General features: G+C 40.1%; 1 protein-coding gene across 2 annotated transcripts; it reads right to left on the bottom strand.

The window, feature by feature from the left end:
* Positions 1–569: 569 nt before the first annotated feature.
* Positions 570–14,085, bottom strand: mybl2a (v-myb avian myeloblastosis viral oncogene homolog-like 2a). Of its 2 annotated transcripts, XM_047376288.1 has the most exons (14): positions 13,976–14,085; positions 13,774–13,867; positions 8,078–8,177; positions 7,909–7,980; positions 7,695–7,787; positions 7,127–7,237; positions 6,768–6,988; positions 6,504–6,624; positions 6,215–6,271; positions 5,831–6,081; positions 5,028–5,730; positions 4,587–4,829; positions 2,394–2,594; positions 570–2,182 (listed from the first exon to the last, which is right to left on the bottom strand). In XM_047376288.1, exons 2-14 carry the CDS (start codon positions 13,782–13,784, stop codon positions 1,565–1,567), a joined length of 2,802 nt encoding a protein of 933 aa, XP_047232244.1. In that variant the 5' UTR covers positions 13,785–13,867; positions 13,976–14,085; the 3' UTR covers positions 570–1,564. The 2 variants fall into 2 exon arrangements, with proteins under 2 accessions (XP_047232244.1, XP_047232252.1); XM_047376296.1 differs by lacking the exon at positions 7,127–7,237 and having other exon boundaries at positions 13,774–14,022.
* Positions 14,086–14,376: the final 291 nt, after the last annotated feature.

The following is a 14,376-nucleotide window of genomic DNA, read 5'->3' on the forward strand; positions in this document are numbered from 1 at the left end:
GCCCAAAAAATATATAGTACACTGGACCGGATTTTTCTAGCAGAAATGTTACATTATGGTCATGTTATGGCCTATTTCAGTTTCACAGCAGCAAGTCACTGACACCCTACAAGAGAAGGTAAAGACGCTGGTTGTGCCCAATGTGCTCAATCAAATCATATCAATGGAAAGTTGAGTGGAAGGAAAAGGTGTGGTAGAAAAATGTATACAAAGCAACAGGGGTATGTTGTCTAGGTGATCGTCCATGAGTCTGGACGGGGAGTAGAGAGGCATGGAGTCCACCTGACCTGGACCCTATAGAGAATCCTCTGAATATTCTTGTCCTCTTTTTGTGGTATTTGTCTAAAAAAAAATTTCACTCAGGCTTAGACCTCAGAGAAAACCAATTGATGGAACAAAGTGTCCATCAATTCACTGGGCGTTTCTGCTACTGGAGTCACAGATTGTGCACATTGTAAATACCAATTAAATCCATCAAATTCTGATTTTCTGTGTATGCTTGTAATAAGCATTTAAATTGGCCCCACCTTCCTGATTTACCTGAGTATATAACACAAGTCAGATCAATATCCTTGTCTTCACCTTTTATTAATGTTAATTATATGAATTGAATACATTCCGTGTGAAGAAAAACAAAATTATTTCATTGCCTTGCTATTAAACCATTGTACCTGAGTGGGGTTAAACAGAAGAGATATTAATGCTGTTCTGACTTGCAGGCTGAACTGGGGCCCAAAATCAAACTCTGCAAAGGGCTCCACATAATCTTGGCCAAATTTATAAAAAAAAAAAAAGCTTTTTAAAGCAATATCAAGTTACCCAGAAAGTCCAGCTTCTGGGAAAAGTAATAAAACATTAAGTGTTGTTAAAACCTTTGCACAGTGATCTAAAGGCGAGGCAGCACAGACACTACATATTGGAGTTTTTTCATATAAGAAAACGCTTGTCATAAAAAAAAAAAGAAATATTGTTCACCTTTGCTTTATTTCCTGCAAACATTCTTTACCACTTTCCATGCAGAGATTAGGTCACTGCTAATAGGCCCAAAATGAATAAATGTGATCAAATTAACTACAACCTCCTAGTCAGCTTGAAAGTCAAACCTCAGATATACAAACTATATACAATCATTAAAACACTAATAATACCCAAACTACTTTACATATGCTTGTGCAAATTTATTACAACACACTATCTGCACGTGGCGTACAATCTTCATCACAATTTCATAAGTGGAGGATATATGTATAGCTCATGTATAAGGTGTAAGGTCCTCCAAAGGCAAGCTCCTACACAGGTACATATGAAACAGTACTGCATATTTGATTACATTTGTTTTGCACAGTTCTGAAAAACACATCTGTTGCATAAACAGTGCTACTGAAAAGTACTCCATTTGCACCAAAATACAGTCAGACCTGTAGACTTATAATGCAAAAATAACTTTACAGTAACTAAACATAATATTTGTACGCAACAAGCAGATAAGACCACTGCTTACTTCAATGTGGCAACTTTGATGGCATTTGCTGTTAAAACATCAGGACAAAAATCTGACCAACCCTCACTTAACCTTTAAGTGTTTGGGAACTCCACTGACCCGATTTACAGTCCTGGTCTTTATAGAGTTCTTGTACAGAAGCAGTCTCTCAGTGGTGTGAGACGGGAGGCGGTTCCTCTTGGCTCTTATGATACAAGCTGCCATTGGATAAAGCTTGTCAAAGCCCCCAGAGGCGGCAGGTGCAGCCAGCAGCTTCTTGGCAATGTCCTGCAGCCGGGGGAACTGAAAGGCTGACTTCCAGTACAAAAGGCTAGAGCCGCTTTCACACATGGGGTCAGACAGGTACATGTCCAGCTCTGAAATCCTCATAGTCTTTACGGGAGGCTGCAGGTAGTTGAAGATGGACTTGCGCTTGAGGTCGCTTTCGCCAACACCATCATAGTTGTCATCCGAGCTGCCCGCAGATGGATCTGTTGAAACTTTGATGTCAGCTTGGCTTTCTTCTGCCCCGTCTTCCTTCTTTGTCGATGGATTAGTTGTCTGCTCCTTGGTTTCCTCCACAGAAACAGGTGCTGGCTCAGTCTTGTTTTCTAATAACGATTCTAAGATGCTGTGAGCCTCGGACTTTGACGGAGGTGTTAGGAACTCTGTTTGGGTTTCAGCGGTGGCATCAGAAAATGGCTGAAACAATGAAACAGATGAAGCTGTGCTGAGTTTGATGTAGCTTAAGGTAACAACTACTACTATACTCACAGCACTAGAGAAACTCATAAAGTGTCTTTTAATATTGAGATCAAATTCAGCACACATTCTGACTTTAAAGCACCTCACTCATCTCATGTTATCAAATGGCAAATATACATGCTGCTACATTTTCTGAAAAAACGAGTACCTTCAGTTTCATCCTGGGGTCAAGCACAGTAGCAAGTATAATCTCCTTCTTGTGAATCAGAGACTGGAAATGTGTATAAAGGCCTGTCCGCAGGGCCTTGCAGAAGTGAGTGTAGTTGGTCACTCGGCTTTCCAATGTCTTATCGAGGCCAATGAGGGAGGGGATGATGAAAGATACGGTTAATCCATTCCCTTGAAGCACCTACGTTAAAAAGGAAAAAAAAAAAGCATTGTTAGAATTTCTCCTGATATCGCTGCATGAACTTCTCCAAATATTGTGATGCTACAACCACAAACCTCAATGTTCTTCACTGGGATTTTATGTGATACACCAACAGATAGACCATGTTGTCAGAGAATATTAGTAAAACAGCATCAAGGAACATGGTGAACGTGTCAGGGATTGTGTCTTAGCTTTGAACATCTCACAATTCAATCGCCTTCAATAAATTTCTGAAAATCAAAAGATGTCACAACAGCAAACCTACCAAGAGATGGCTGTCCACATAAACTGACCAGCAAGGCAAGGAGAGCATTAAACAGAGACACGGCCAATAGAGCTATGGTAACTCTGGAGGAGCAGCAGAGATCCACAGCTCTTGTGGGAGAATCTCACTAGAATCAGATGGGCTAAGATGACTATTAGTCATGTACTTTACAGATCTGAAAAGTAGCAAGAAAAAAGCCACTCATACACAAAAGCCATTAGCGGTTTGCTGCAAGGCATGTAGGAGACACAGCAAACATGTGGAAGAAGGTGCTCTGGTCAGACAAGATCAAAATTGCATGGAAAATATTAGTTGTTGTGTAAGATCTGGACATCACCCTGAACAGTCTCCTTAGTGAAAGACGGAGGAGGCAGCTGCATGCTGTGAGGATAATTTTCTGTAGTAGGGACGGGCAAGTTGATCAGTGTTAATGGGAAGATGCACAAAGCTAAATACAGGACAATCATGGAGGAAAACCTATTAGAAGAGGCACTGGGGCGGCGGACAACAACACTAAACAAGAGCCAGAGCTGCAAGGTTTAAATCAAAGCATATTTGTGTGTTAAAATGTCCCAGTCAAAGTCCAGACCAACATGCAACTAAAAACGTAAGGGAGGGAAGACTGTTTACTGACTCTCTTCATCCAACCTGAATGAGCTTGAACAATACTGCAAAGATGAAAATGCAAACTGCAGTGGAACCTCTAAACACAATTGTAACTCATTCAGGCAGTTTGTATTTTGAACCTTTTTATTTGGAAACAGACTTCCCCACTGAAAATGATAAGAAGAAAATTATTTGTTCGAGCCTTCTGACCATATCCTCGGCAAAACATGCTGAGCACAATAACAGAGTAATTAAGCCTTTATTATATCATTACTAAAAGGACTGCATGGTCAAGTAATAATGAAACCATATTAAGAACAATGAACAGTGTCTCTGGGACACCCACCTGTTTTAAATTATAGGAGTAACTGGAAGGTGATTTTTTATTTTATTAATTCATTAATTATTTATTTAACATTTTTGGATAGGGACCCAAGGTCCAAATATGAAGAAACACATCATGTTGTGTTGATCATAGAGCATTCTGCTCTGGACTCAAATCCACATGGACCAAACTTTCTGGTATTCCATGCAGAATGGCTTCAAAGCGCTGGCAAAAATGCATCAGTCTCTGGGATTTCAATTAAAAAGATCAATTAATTAACATATGCTTTTACATGAACTTCAAAATGTTAGAACAAGTCACATTACATTACAGTACAGTTATGCTGCGCACAGCTTTGCACTTTTTCGAACTATGCAGACACCGCTTTGATGCCTCAGGAAGTCAGCACTGCTACCATCAGCTGCTTTCTGTGCAGAAGAACCAGGAAAACAACATAAGCCAGGATTGGAAGCGACGTGCAGTGGGCTGGCTTGTTCTCTACATTGCCTGCTTGCCAACAACATCCTAGGCATTAGTATTTAAAAGGTAATTTGGTAATTAGGCTCATATTTGGAAAAATGCATATTCAGATTACTTCTTAATTCTAAGTTCCACTTCATTCAGTTCGTATCTGTGCGAACCCGGTAGAGACATACCCCAAAAAGACATTCAGCTGTAATTGGATGGCTATACAAAGCATTGAAGACAATTGCACGCCACAGTTATCAGATTTCCATTTGTAAAACTAAATATTTTGTAAAAAAAAAACAATTACCTGCAAAGCCTCCTCAAAAGGCTCAAGGAGACCCAAAATATCAACCACTTGCTCCCTCTTCACCATGATCAGAGGGGGCGCGCTGGCTGTGTCTGTGGCCTCAATGCGAGCCTGGGCCAGGAGAGTCATGATGATGCTCCAGGTGGTCTCATGCACCATACGCCGTAAGGCTAACATCATAGAGTTCCAGCGGCAGTTAGTGGATGAAGGGCACAGTGACACGTTGCCCTCCTTTAGTAAAAGCTGGGGGAAAAAAAAGCAGATTTGGGATTGTAAAACTGCGGGCGTTATAAATACGAGACATGCAAAATATTGACAATTCCTGTCACCTTATTTTGAAAAAAAAAAAAACATCTTCAAATCATTCTAGCTGAGAGACAGATAACTCATTATAAAGGTTTGTGTGCTTTAATAATTGATAGTAACTTCAATTTCTCCTACCTCACTCCAGTAGGAACTGCTCCTGAAGAAAGCAACCACATTGTGGATCTGTGAGAGCAGGTTCTCCACTACTCTGGAATTTTTCAGGGCGTCCCTGATCACAACCTGCAAAGTTCTGGCAACACACGTGTTTCTTGTCCCAATTTGTAGCTCTGAAAAAGGAGACTCTGATTCAGAGATCTCATCTGACAGAAAGGCCAAGATGTCATCTCCATCTGGTTCTCCCCTGTTCGATGAGCACACAATCTTGTAGTCACAAAACAAGTTATTTCCAGCTAGGATTTCTTTGGCCTGGTTGGCAAGGACGTAGCCAATGTGGCGAGGGAATATACCGTAGCTCAGCAACACTCCCTCAAGCTCACTGGCCACAGCGACGCTAAGGTTTTTGTGGTTGAGGTGACGAAAGGCAACAATAGGGCGGCGGATTTGCCAAGACTCACTAACAAAGTGGAGTTGGACAACAAGGATAGGATCCTCCACTTGTTTGGCCTGATCCCCTGCCCATAGGTCACAGGTCACATGAATGGCACCTTCACCATTTTTGGCTTTAGCTAGGGAGAGCTTGAGGTCACGGATGAGCTGAGGCTTGATGGTTCTTTCCACATCCTCGTAGAGCTGAATGCCGATGATGCGCTGGGACAGTTTGCTGTATTCAGGGCAGATGGTACCCATAAATGACCTGAAGCCTGCACCTTCAACAAAGCTATGGGTAGAAAACAGAATTTAGTTTTTTTTTTTTTTTCCACAAATGAATTTATAAATCTAATTAAATCCAACATTAAGTCATCAGCAGAACAATTAACCTGAGTGGCAGCATGTCCTCAGCAATCATCCTCAAGGCTGCCTCAGCAAACCTTTTCTGGTCCACCTGCGTGGCTGGTGGTGCAACAACAGAGCCTGGACTGGAGCTGGAACTGCGGGGCAGAGAAGGGCTGGGGGACGACACATCTCTTCTTGAAGCTGAAGTGGGCTGAATCTGAACAGCTGTCTTTTGTTTCGCTATATCAGACTCCTGCTGCTTTGTGATGTCTGTGCTCTCTGTCCCCGTTTTAATCTGAAGACGAGCAAGAATTGAGGTTAAAGGACAGTTTTTAATGGGCAACACTTTTGAACAGAATATTTAGAACTTTTTCTCCAGTACACTTGATATAAAAACATGCTTGAAGTAAAATTTTACATAAACGCACCACAAGTTCAGGCGTCACTGGATCAGCATCAATAACAACGTCACATTTGAAGTCCACCTAGTACACAACATGCATCATAAATCAACAATTAACACAAACATGCTCCTGAAATTCATTCTGATCACAGAATAATGAACGCACAAGTCTCAGATTTCACATTCTTTATCAAAAGTAAGAAGCTTTTTCACAATCACGTTACAAAATTTAACCTAGACAAGATTTTTTTCACAGGAGCTGAAATGAAGATGGATGACTCAGTGCAGTGTTTGCTAGTTTCAAAGTGCTTTACCTCTCCATCCATAAAATGATGAATATCAATGGAAATCGTTTCAGCTATTCCTTTGAAAAAGCCAATCTCTACTTTGCGTTTGATGGTGGTGTTCCAATGATTCTTGATTGAGTTTTCAGATCTGTTGGAAGTTTCCAAATATGTAATAATATAAATTAGCTGCTGAGTCTTCTTTAGTAAAAAAAAAAACAATAGAAACTTACTGTACATCTAAATCACAGAATACATTTGAAGCGGTTAACCAGTATTGACTAACTGACTTACCTTCCGGGGAGCAGCTTGGAAATCTCAGCCCATCGGTTACCCAGAATGCAGTGGCCTTTGTAGATGATGAGGTCTTCTTCTTCAGTCCAGGAAGCCTTGGTAATAACTGGGTCGAGGTGGTTAATCCAGCGTTCCCGACACTGTTTGCCCAACCTGCCGTTTAGGTGCTTGGCAACTGCCGTCCAGTTTTTAGCACCATACTTATTCACCAGCTCCACTATCTGCATAAGATGAACACAAATGTACAACCAAAACTAAATTAGAGTAGGACAAAAAAACATTTTGTATTTTAGACAAAATTAGAATCTGTTGATCTCTAATAAGAGGCTATATGGTGGCGCCGTTGGTAGCACTGTTACCTTGCAGCAAGAAAGTCTGGGGCTTGAATCCCAGCCGTAAAACTTTCTGCATGGAGTCTGCATGTTCTCCCCATGCATGTGTGGGTTCTCTCTGGGTACTCTGGCTTCTTTCTACAGTTCAGAACCATGACTGTTAGGTTAATTGGTTACTGTGAAATTGCCCTTCGGCGTGAGTGTGCACCTGCATGGCTGTCTGTCTTGTGTGTCTCACCCAATGACCGTTGGAGATAGACACCAGGCACCAATCATGATAAAACATGATTACCGAAATATTTGAGAGCTGTGGCATATATAATGCTTTTTCCACGGTACACTAATATATCTAATTTTCTCTAGTAATTTTGTTGGGGCAGCAAATTTGTAAGAATTGCTACCTTTTTGACATGAAAGCTTAAAAATCTGTTTAGTATTTCCAGCTATGTGAATAATTTTTCAGAATGATTCTCCCTCAGGGCAATATTTATTTAATGCCTGCCTCATTTCAACATTGCACACTCTGCCTCCCAAACAGTCCGGTTATTCCACATGGGAGTCAAGTTTGCAACAAATTTCACAAACAGTTCCCCACCTTTTCATCTTCCTCTTTAGACCAAGGTCCCTTCACTAATTCAGGATCCAGATGTTTCTTCCAGTGAAGAATACACTGCAGTTCTGTTCGACCCTGTCAGAGAAAACAGGAAACATAAACCTGGGTGATGTCATGATTCAACAATTAATCTGTTTTGTAAGAAACAATTTAACTTAATCTCTTTTCCACTGATTTTGCTTCTACGTGCACTAACTGGTAAAAAACTAGCAATGGTTTTCCAGTCCTTTTTTCCAAAGTTAGTGACAAGGATTTTGAGGTTTTCATCCTGCATGTCAGAAAAAAGAGAAATAATTTTAGACATGGTTATCTCACAGCATTAAGAAAAAAACTGCTCTTTACACCAACAAAATATATTTGTTTACCTCCTCTTGGGTCCATTTTATTTTACACTCAACGTCGGTTTTCTTTTCCGATCTATCCAAACTAGTCACAATGGATGACTTATCACCCTCTTCGTCCATTCTGTAAACACAGTAACTATTGATTAAAATAAAACACTCACCAGAAGGTATGGAGTCAAAACAAAAATGTCTTCGGATACACACTGTGCTACAGGTGTTATGAGGAAGATGGGTTAATATGGGATACAGCTGATTATTTTAAAACTTGAGTTTAATTCCACATAATTTGAATGTGGCGTCAACCTTTTTGTTACAGACGTTACAGACGTATTTCTGATGCTAGGGCTATCAGAAATACGTGTCGCATGTAAACGTACAGGCCACACAAGCGTCAGAAGATATTATTCACGTTTGAAATATAAACCCAAATATATTCACCGGAACTGTTTACACAAAATAAATGACCTGAAACTTAAAGACAACTTTGTTCATAATTGCCAACAAAAAAACTACAAAGGACATGTGCTTTACAAGGATGTTACAGTTACAAATGAGTACCTAAGTACATGCCAAATAAGTATTTTTGATTGAGAAGGAAATGTGAAATGCATTTAAATTAAATGCCACAACAGGGCAAATAGCTGCTGGCTGCATAACATCCCTATTTACAGTGGGTTTCCAATGAAAAGCGTGAATGTCTGTCATGAAGTCATAATATTATTCAGGAAATCAAGAAGCTAATTAAAAATATTGTCACTCTAAAGCAAGCAAATAGAATGAGCTTCATCATGTTTAGTTTATCAAGCACTAATGTAAGCAACCTCTTTATGATTGAGGACTAAAGGTCAGGTTGAAGACTTCCAGTAAATATCTGATGTAGAAAACAAGATGTTTAAAGCATCCACTGAGATAAAACAAAACAAGAGATAGTGGCTTTGGACATTCGTGCCATCAGTAATTTAGCTACTTTCGCTCCTTAATTTTTTTAATTCCATGTTTCATGAACTTTATCTTCTTCAACATGGGAATGGGTGGGTGGGCACTGTCAGAGAAGGTTGGGTAAACTCTCAGCTGTACTGCCATCCATCCATCCATTTTCCATACCCGCTTCTTCCATAGTGGATCGCGGGGGGAGCTGGTGTCTATCTCCAGAAGTCTTCGGATGGGAGGCAGGGTACACCTGGACAGGTCACCAGTCCATTGCAGGGCAACACAGAGACACACAGGACAAACAACCATGCACACCTAAGGGAAATTCAGAAGCTTAGCTGCAGTATCCACTTCATACAGCAAAGGATTTTAAGTAATTTTCTATCATCTGCTCCAAGTTTTCTATTAGGAAATGTGGTTATGGGACTTCATATCTATCAGATGTTTTAGTGTTTTATAATTCACAAGAGTCAACATGTTCAAATGGGGGTCAGAACCAAAATAAATGGAAAGAGGGTGTAATATAATTTTCTCAGGAACTTATACGATTAGATTATGTACAACATCACAGCATTTTTATAATTCTTTACCTCCCCAATTCTTTGAAAACACCTTACTACCACGACAAATAAACTGTTACCGTATTTTCCGCACTATAAGGCGCACCGGATTATAAGGCGCACCTTCAATGAATGGCCTATTTTAGAACTGTTTTCATATATAGGGAGCACCGGATTATAAGGCGCATAGAATAGAAGCTACTGCAGTCAAACGTTTGACTGGGGTTGCGTTATGCATCCACTAGATGGAGCTGTGCTAAAGAGAATGTCAACAAAACAGTCAGATAAGTCAGTCAGTCAAACTTTATTAATACACTACAAACCAGCGTTCTGATAACTCCATTCACTCTCATGGTAAGGTCTCCTCTACATAGAAATCTATTGAATAGAGCCAACCGCACGTTAGGAATGCATTGGAGTCTATGAAGTTGAAGTTGAAATCAAACGTTAGTTAAAACGTGAAAGGGAACTTTTCCCTGATTCAGTAAACACGTAAAAGAAACAGTTTGATGCACTAAATCAAACATTAGTACATTCACAATATAGTAGCGTTAACTGTTGAATTCTCTCGCTGCTGCTCTATTCCCATGTTCGACTGCGTAGCTGACAGCCTTGAGTTTGAACTCAGCATCGTAAGCGTGTCTCTTGAAAGGTGCAATTTTGGGGTCGTTATACACACTCAAGTGGTGTTGGACTAGGAGTAAGCACAGTACAGGTGTTTACCGCTATTACTTCGGCGACGCCCCTGACTACGGTAGCCGTAATGCTGCAAGCGGTGCGGCTTTGTAGTTTACCAGTCGTACTGAAACATTTTGACAGAGCGCCGTGTACAACCAGTATGGATCAACCAATTAACCAATTGATCCATATATAAGGCGCTCCGGATTACAAGGCGCACTGTCATTTTTTGAGAAAATTTATGGTTTTTAAGTGCGCCTTATAGTGCGGAAAATACGGTACATAAAAAAGTACAAAATGGATTGTTCACAGGCAGTGGCGCCATGTAGGGGGGAAAGTTAGAACAATTTCAAGGGCCCCTGATTGAACGTGGCCCCAAAAATAGGTAAAGATTATTAAACATAATCAAGCATAAACATAAACATAATAAAGTTAATGATGTCTTTGTTTTTACTTGTTTTTGGCAGTAAAAGTTATATGTCCCCACTGCCAGACGAAAAAGTATTGACCAAACATCCCATGGCATCTGCATGAAATGGTTTGTTCCTGCCTTGGCACAACGGACAGAGACGGTGTTTAGAGCAACAGTCAGAAGTTAAGAACGACACCGATGACCATGCTGCCATCAAAAATAATAAAATCAGGTTTTAAAAAAAAGAGAAAGTGGAAGCTAGACTTCATCAATGAAACTGCTAGCAAAAGAAGGCTGAGCGATGCTCTCGGTGAGTCAGGCTGAGAAAGGACAGTGATAGCTGTCAGATGGCTTATTTAAGAAAACAATTTAAGTTTCCAGGAGTTCTTTGCTCTATCCTTGTTAAAAAATCTACTGTTTTCAGTTTTGAGATGATGTTAGATTATTTTAATTTATTCTGGCTGAAACGTTATACAAAGTTATTCATGTTATACGTTAAAATAGTGTAAAGGTTATACAGTTAATGTATATTTAAGTTTTATTTGTTTGTAATCTTTCGAGATTGTTGAGAGAATTTTTCATTTTGAATTTTCACTATAATAAATGCATAGAGACTGCAAAATATAGCAATTTTTATGCCTGCTTTGAATCTTGCATAAAATAGTGTATTGCACACTGTATGCAGACAGTTGCATGTACAATTCAATAGCAGTAAAAATTGTGCATTTCCCCCTTCGCATCCGTAAAGTGAAACTCCACTACCGCCAATTATGACTAAAGTCATGTTTAATTAACTCGAAATTATTGAAATTGCCTAATGAATTCAGAAAACCTAAATTGTCGCAATCATTTTTGCTACATTATTGAATGATTTGCGTATATTACCGTGTGTATCATTGAGTGTTGTACCAGTGTTTAGGTTTAGCAGAGTGTTTTATCAATGAAAACGTGATAAGTGGTGTACAATACTGTGATTACTGTGGGGATACATTGTACTTTGTGAACAGGTACGTATTGGACACACAAATCCTGTTGTTTTTCTTCCCTTCTCCCTCCCAAAATCTTTGTTTTTTGTACATTTTGTTCTTCCTAGATTTCCCGAGGTGCTTCCATTCCATGGGCCCAGGAGCACGACAAACTGAGCGAGGAGTTTCTTGACTATCAGTTAAATGGACATCCCTGTGCCAGATCCTGCCACATTTGACAATGGATGTTTTTGGGGGACCATGTCGTCACTTAGGAATAGGGTAAGTAATGTGTGGGTATACACGTACCTCACATTAGGTTATTAAACCTAAGTAAGATCTTACTAATTAGGACTTATTGGTTTACTTTTTTCAAAGCTGACTGGTATGGACAGATTTAAATGGCTGTCTACCATTTCGAGACTTGTTCTTGTCCTTCCCCACTCCAATGCAGATGCAGAGAGACTTTTTTCTATGATTGGCATAAACAAGACAAAGACCAGGAAAAGCTTGGCACTCGATGGCAGCTTATCATCAGTAATGACAGCCAAAATGGCTGGACTTGAGCCCAAGCGTTTTAAATTGGAGCCCCCTACATCTGTGATTAAAAAAGCAAAATCTGCTACATGCACAAACTCTATTCATAAACACGTGTAAAAGATATATACATACACACACACACAAACAACACACTAACTTACGTTGTTTGGGTATATAACTTGAAGGGCGGTATCTGTTCGTTTTCTTATAAAACAATAGTATTAAAGAAATTAGAAAATATATTAAATTAGTCTGTTTTATTATTTAAAATGGCGATTGTTCCGTCAGCCTTCGAAATCTCAGTCCAAGCTCAGATCGAAACTTGAGAGCCCTAAAGAAATGGTGCATACGAGAAAAAAAGGAGCAAGAACTGGTGAATGGAAGAACTGGCTAGGAGTCGATTTGTCACTGGGCCAGTTGCCACTGCCTACGAATTGAGCTTGCTGTCTTAAACTCTTTGTTTTATGTTACAGACTCGGACATACGTTTAGTCAATGGTGGCAAATAAACGTTTTTTAAAACTCTATTGAGTCAGTCAGTCATTTTCTACCGCTTATTCCATAGTGGGTCGCGGGGGAGCTGGTGCCTATCTCCAGCAGTCTATGGGCGAGAGGCGGGGTACACCTGGACAGGTCGCCAGTCCATCGCAGGGCAACACACAAACAACCATGCACACACTCATTCATACACCTAAGGGCAGTTTAGAGTAACCAATTAACCTAACAGGCATTTCTTTGGACTGTGGGAGGAAGCCGGAGTACCCGGTGAGAACCCACGCATGCACGGGGAGAACATGCAAACTCCATGCAGAAAGACCCCCGGTCGGGAATTGAACCCAGGACCTTCTTGCTGCAAGGCAACAGTGCTACCAACTGCGCCACCGTGCTCTATTGAGTATTAAGCAAAATATGTAATTTCTACTTTACAAATGCCAATTTCTATGTGCATGTTAAGTGTGACTTTTCTTCCATTAAGTTGGGACAGCTAGCAATTAGCAAAGTAGCAAACATTACATTCGATAAAACAAAGACTTCGAGATAAAAAGATAACGAATACCTGCATACACCAAGAAAACGGCTGCGTGATTCATAAAACAAAACCTGTGGTGGATAATGATAACAATAACAACAATAATAAACTAAAAACGCTCCAACGTGCAGTAACCGGCTAAAAAGACTCACCAACACTTGGTAGAGACGTTAGGTGGAAAAGTTTAGCACCCCAAGCGGAGCACGTCCGTTACTGCAATTAGTCAGCTCGCTACTAGTTTTAGGAGCGAAAATGAAGCGTTTAGGATACTTTTCTCTCGGCTTTTAAATGTAGTGTTTGCTTTCTCCCTACAGTCATGTACAGAGTTCTATGCATATGTATTAAGACCATATCTGGAACACATCCGTGTTCAACATTCACAGCTTTCTACCATGAGACAACAGACCACCAGCGGTGTCACTAGACGTGCGGAGTTGGGAGAAATACACAAACTCAGGCTTCTGAGCAAAACAAGACATCAGCTAATCCACTTACCAATGAACAAACGAAAGAGCCACAACAACGTTTGTGTAAAGCTCCACCATCCGCCTTTCTAGCTCTAAAATAGTATATATCAACCCAGTTTACTGTTCTCACACTTACCCGCGCGACATCCCCTCTGCGTGTTGTGCCTGCTGCTACTTTAGCTGCAGATCGGAAGCAGCTTGAAAAGTTGAGCGCAGATAAGCAGCAAAGCCTTACAGAAAATAAGAAATAGTCCAACAATGCATGCTGAATGGAAAGTGTATAAGTTAACTAAAACACAGAAGAGGTTTGATGCAGCCTTAAATGAGAAAGGATTTACCCGCGAGTGAAAACAGTGGTCTGTTCAAGAGCACCGTTGCTGCACAGCTAACGCAGGCTCCACAACCCACGTGACCAACGGCTTGAACCCATGCTAGCGGCTAACGGTTGCTTGGCTAAAGAGGGTTCTGAATGTTAGAGGTTTCTCTTTTAAGCAACATAAAGAAACCATTTAGAAATGAATAATTTCATTTAAAAGTGTTGTTAAAACAATATTCAATCTTGTGCAATTCTAAGACATTTTAACCAAATTGCCTTTTTTTTTATTTGCAGTTGGGTTATGTTTCTGTTAAGGTACATGTTGAACAGCTAAGCTAGCTCACCACAGCTGAATTTAGTAGTAAACATGTTTAGTTAAAATCGGTAGTGCAAAAATAAATACATAATAAAGGAAACAGAAAA

The sequence above is a fragment of the Girardinichthys multiradiatus genome, chromosome 1 (assembly GCF_021462225.1).
Source record: "Girardinichthys multiradiatus isolate DD_20200921_A chromosome 1, DD_fGirMul_XY1, whole genome shotgun sequence".
NCBI lineage: Eukaryota > Metazoa > Chordata > Actinopteri > Cyprinodontiformes > Goodeidae > Girardinichthys > Girardinichthys multiradiatus.

Excerpts from the sequence above, each read along its gene's own strand:
- mybl2a (XM_047376288.1), bottom strand. Across the intron at positions 5,731-5,830 it reads GAGGACATGCTGCCACTCAG|CTTTGTTGAAGGTGCAGGCT; the intron begins GTTAATTGTTCT and ends TTCTACCCATAG. Across the intron at positions 4,830-5,027 it reads GCAGTTCCTACTGGAGTGAG|CTTTTACTAAAGGAGGGCAA; the intron begins GTAGGAGAAATT and ends TTTTTCCCCCAG.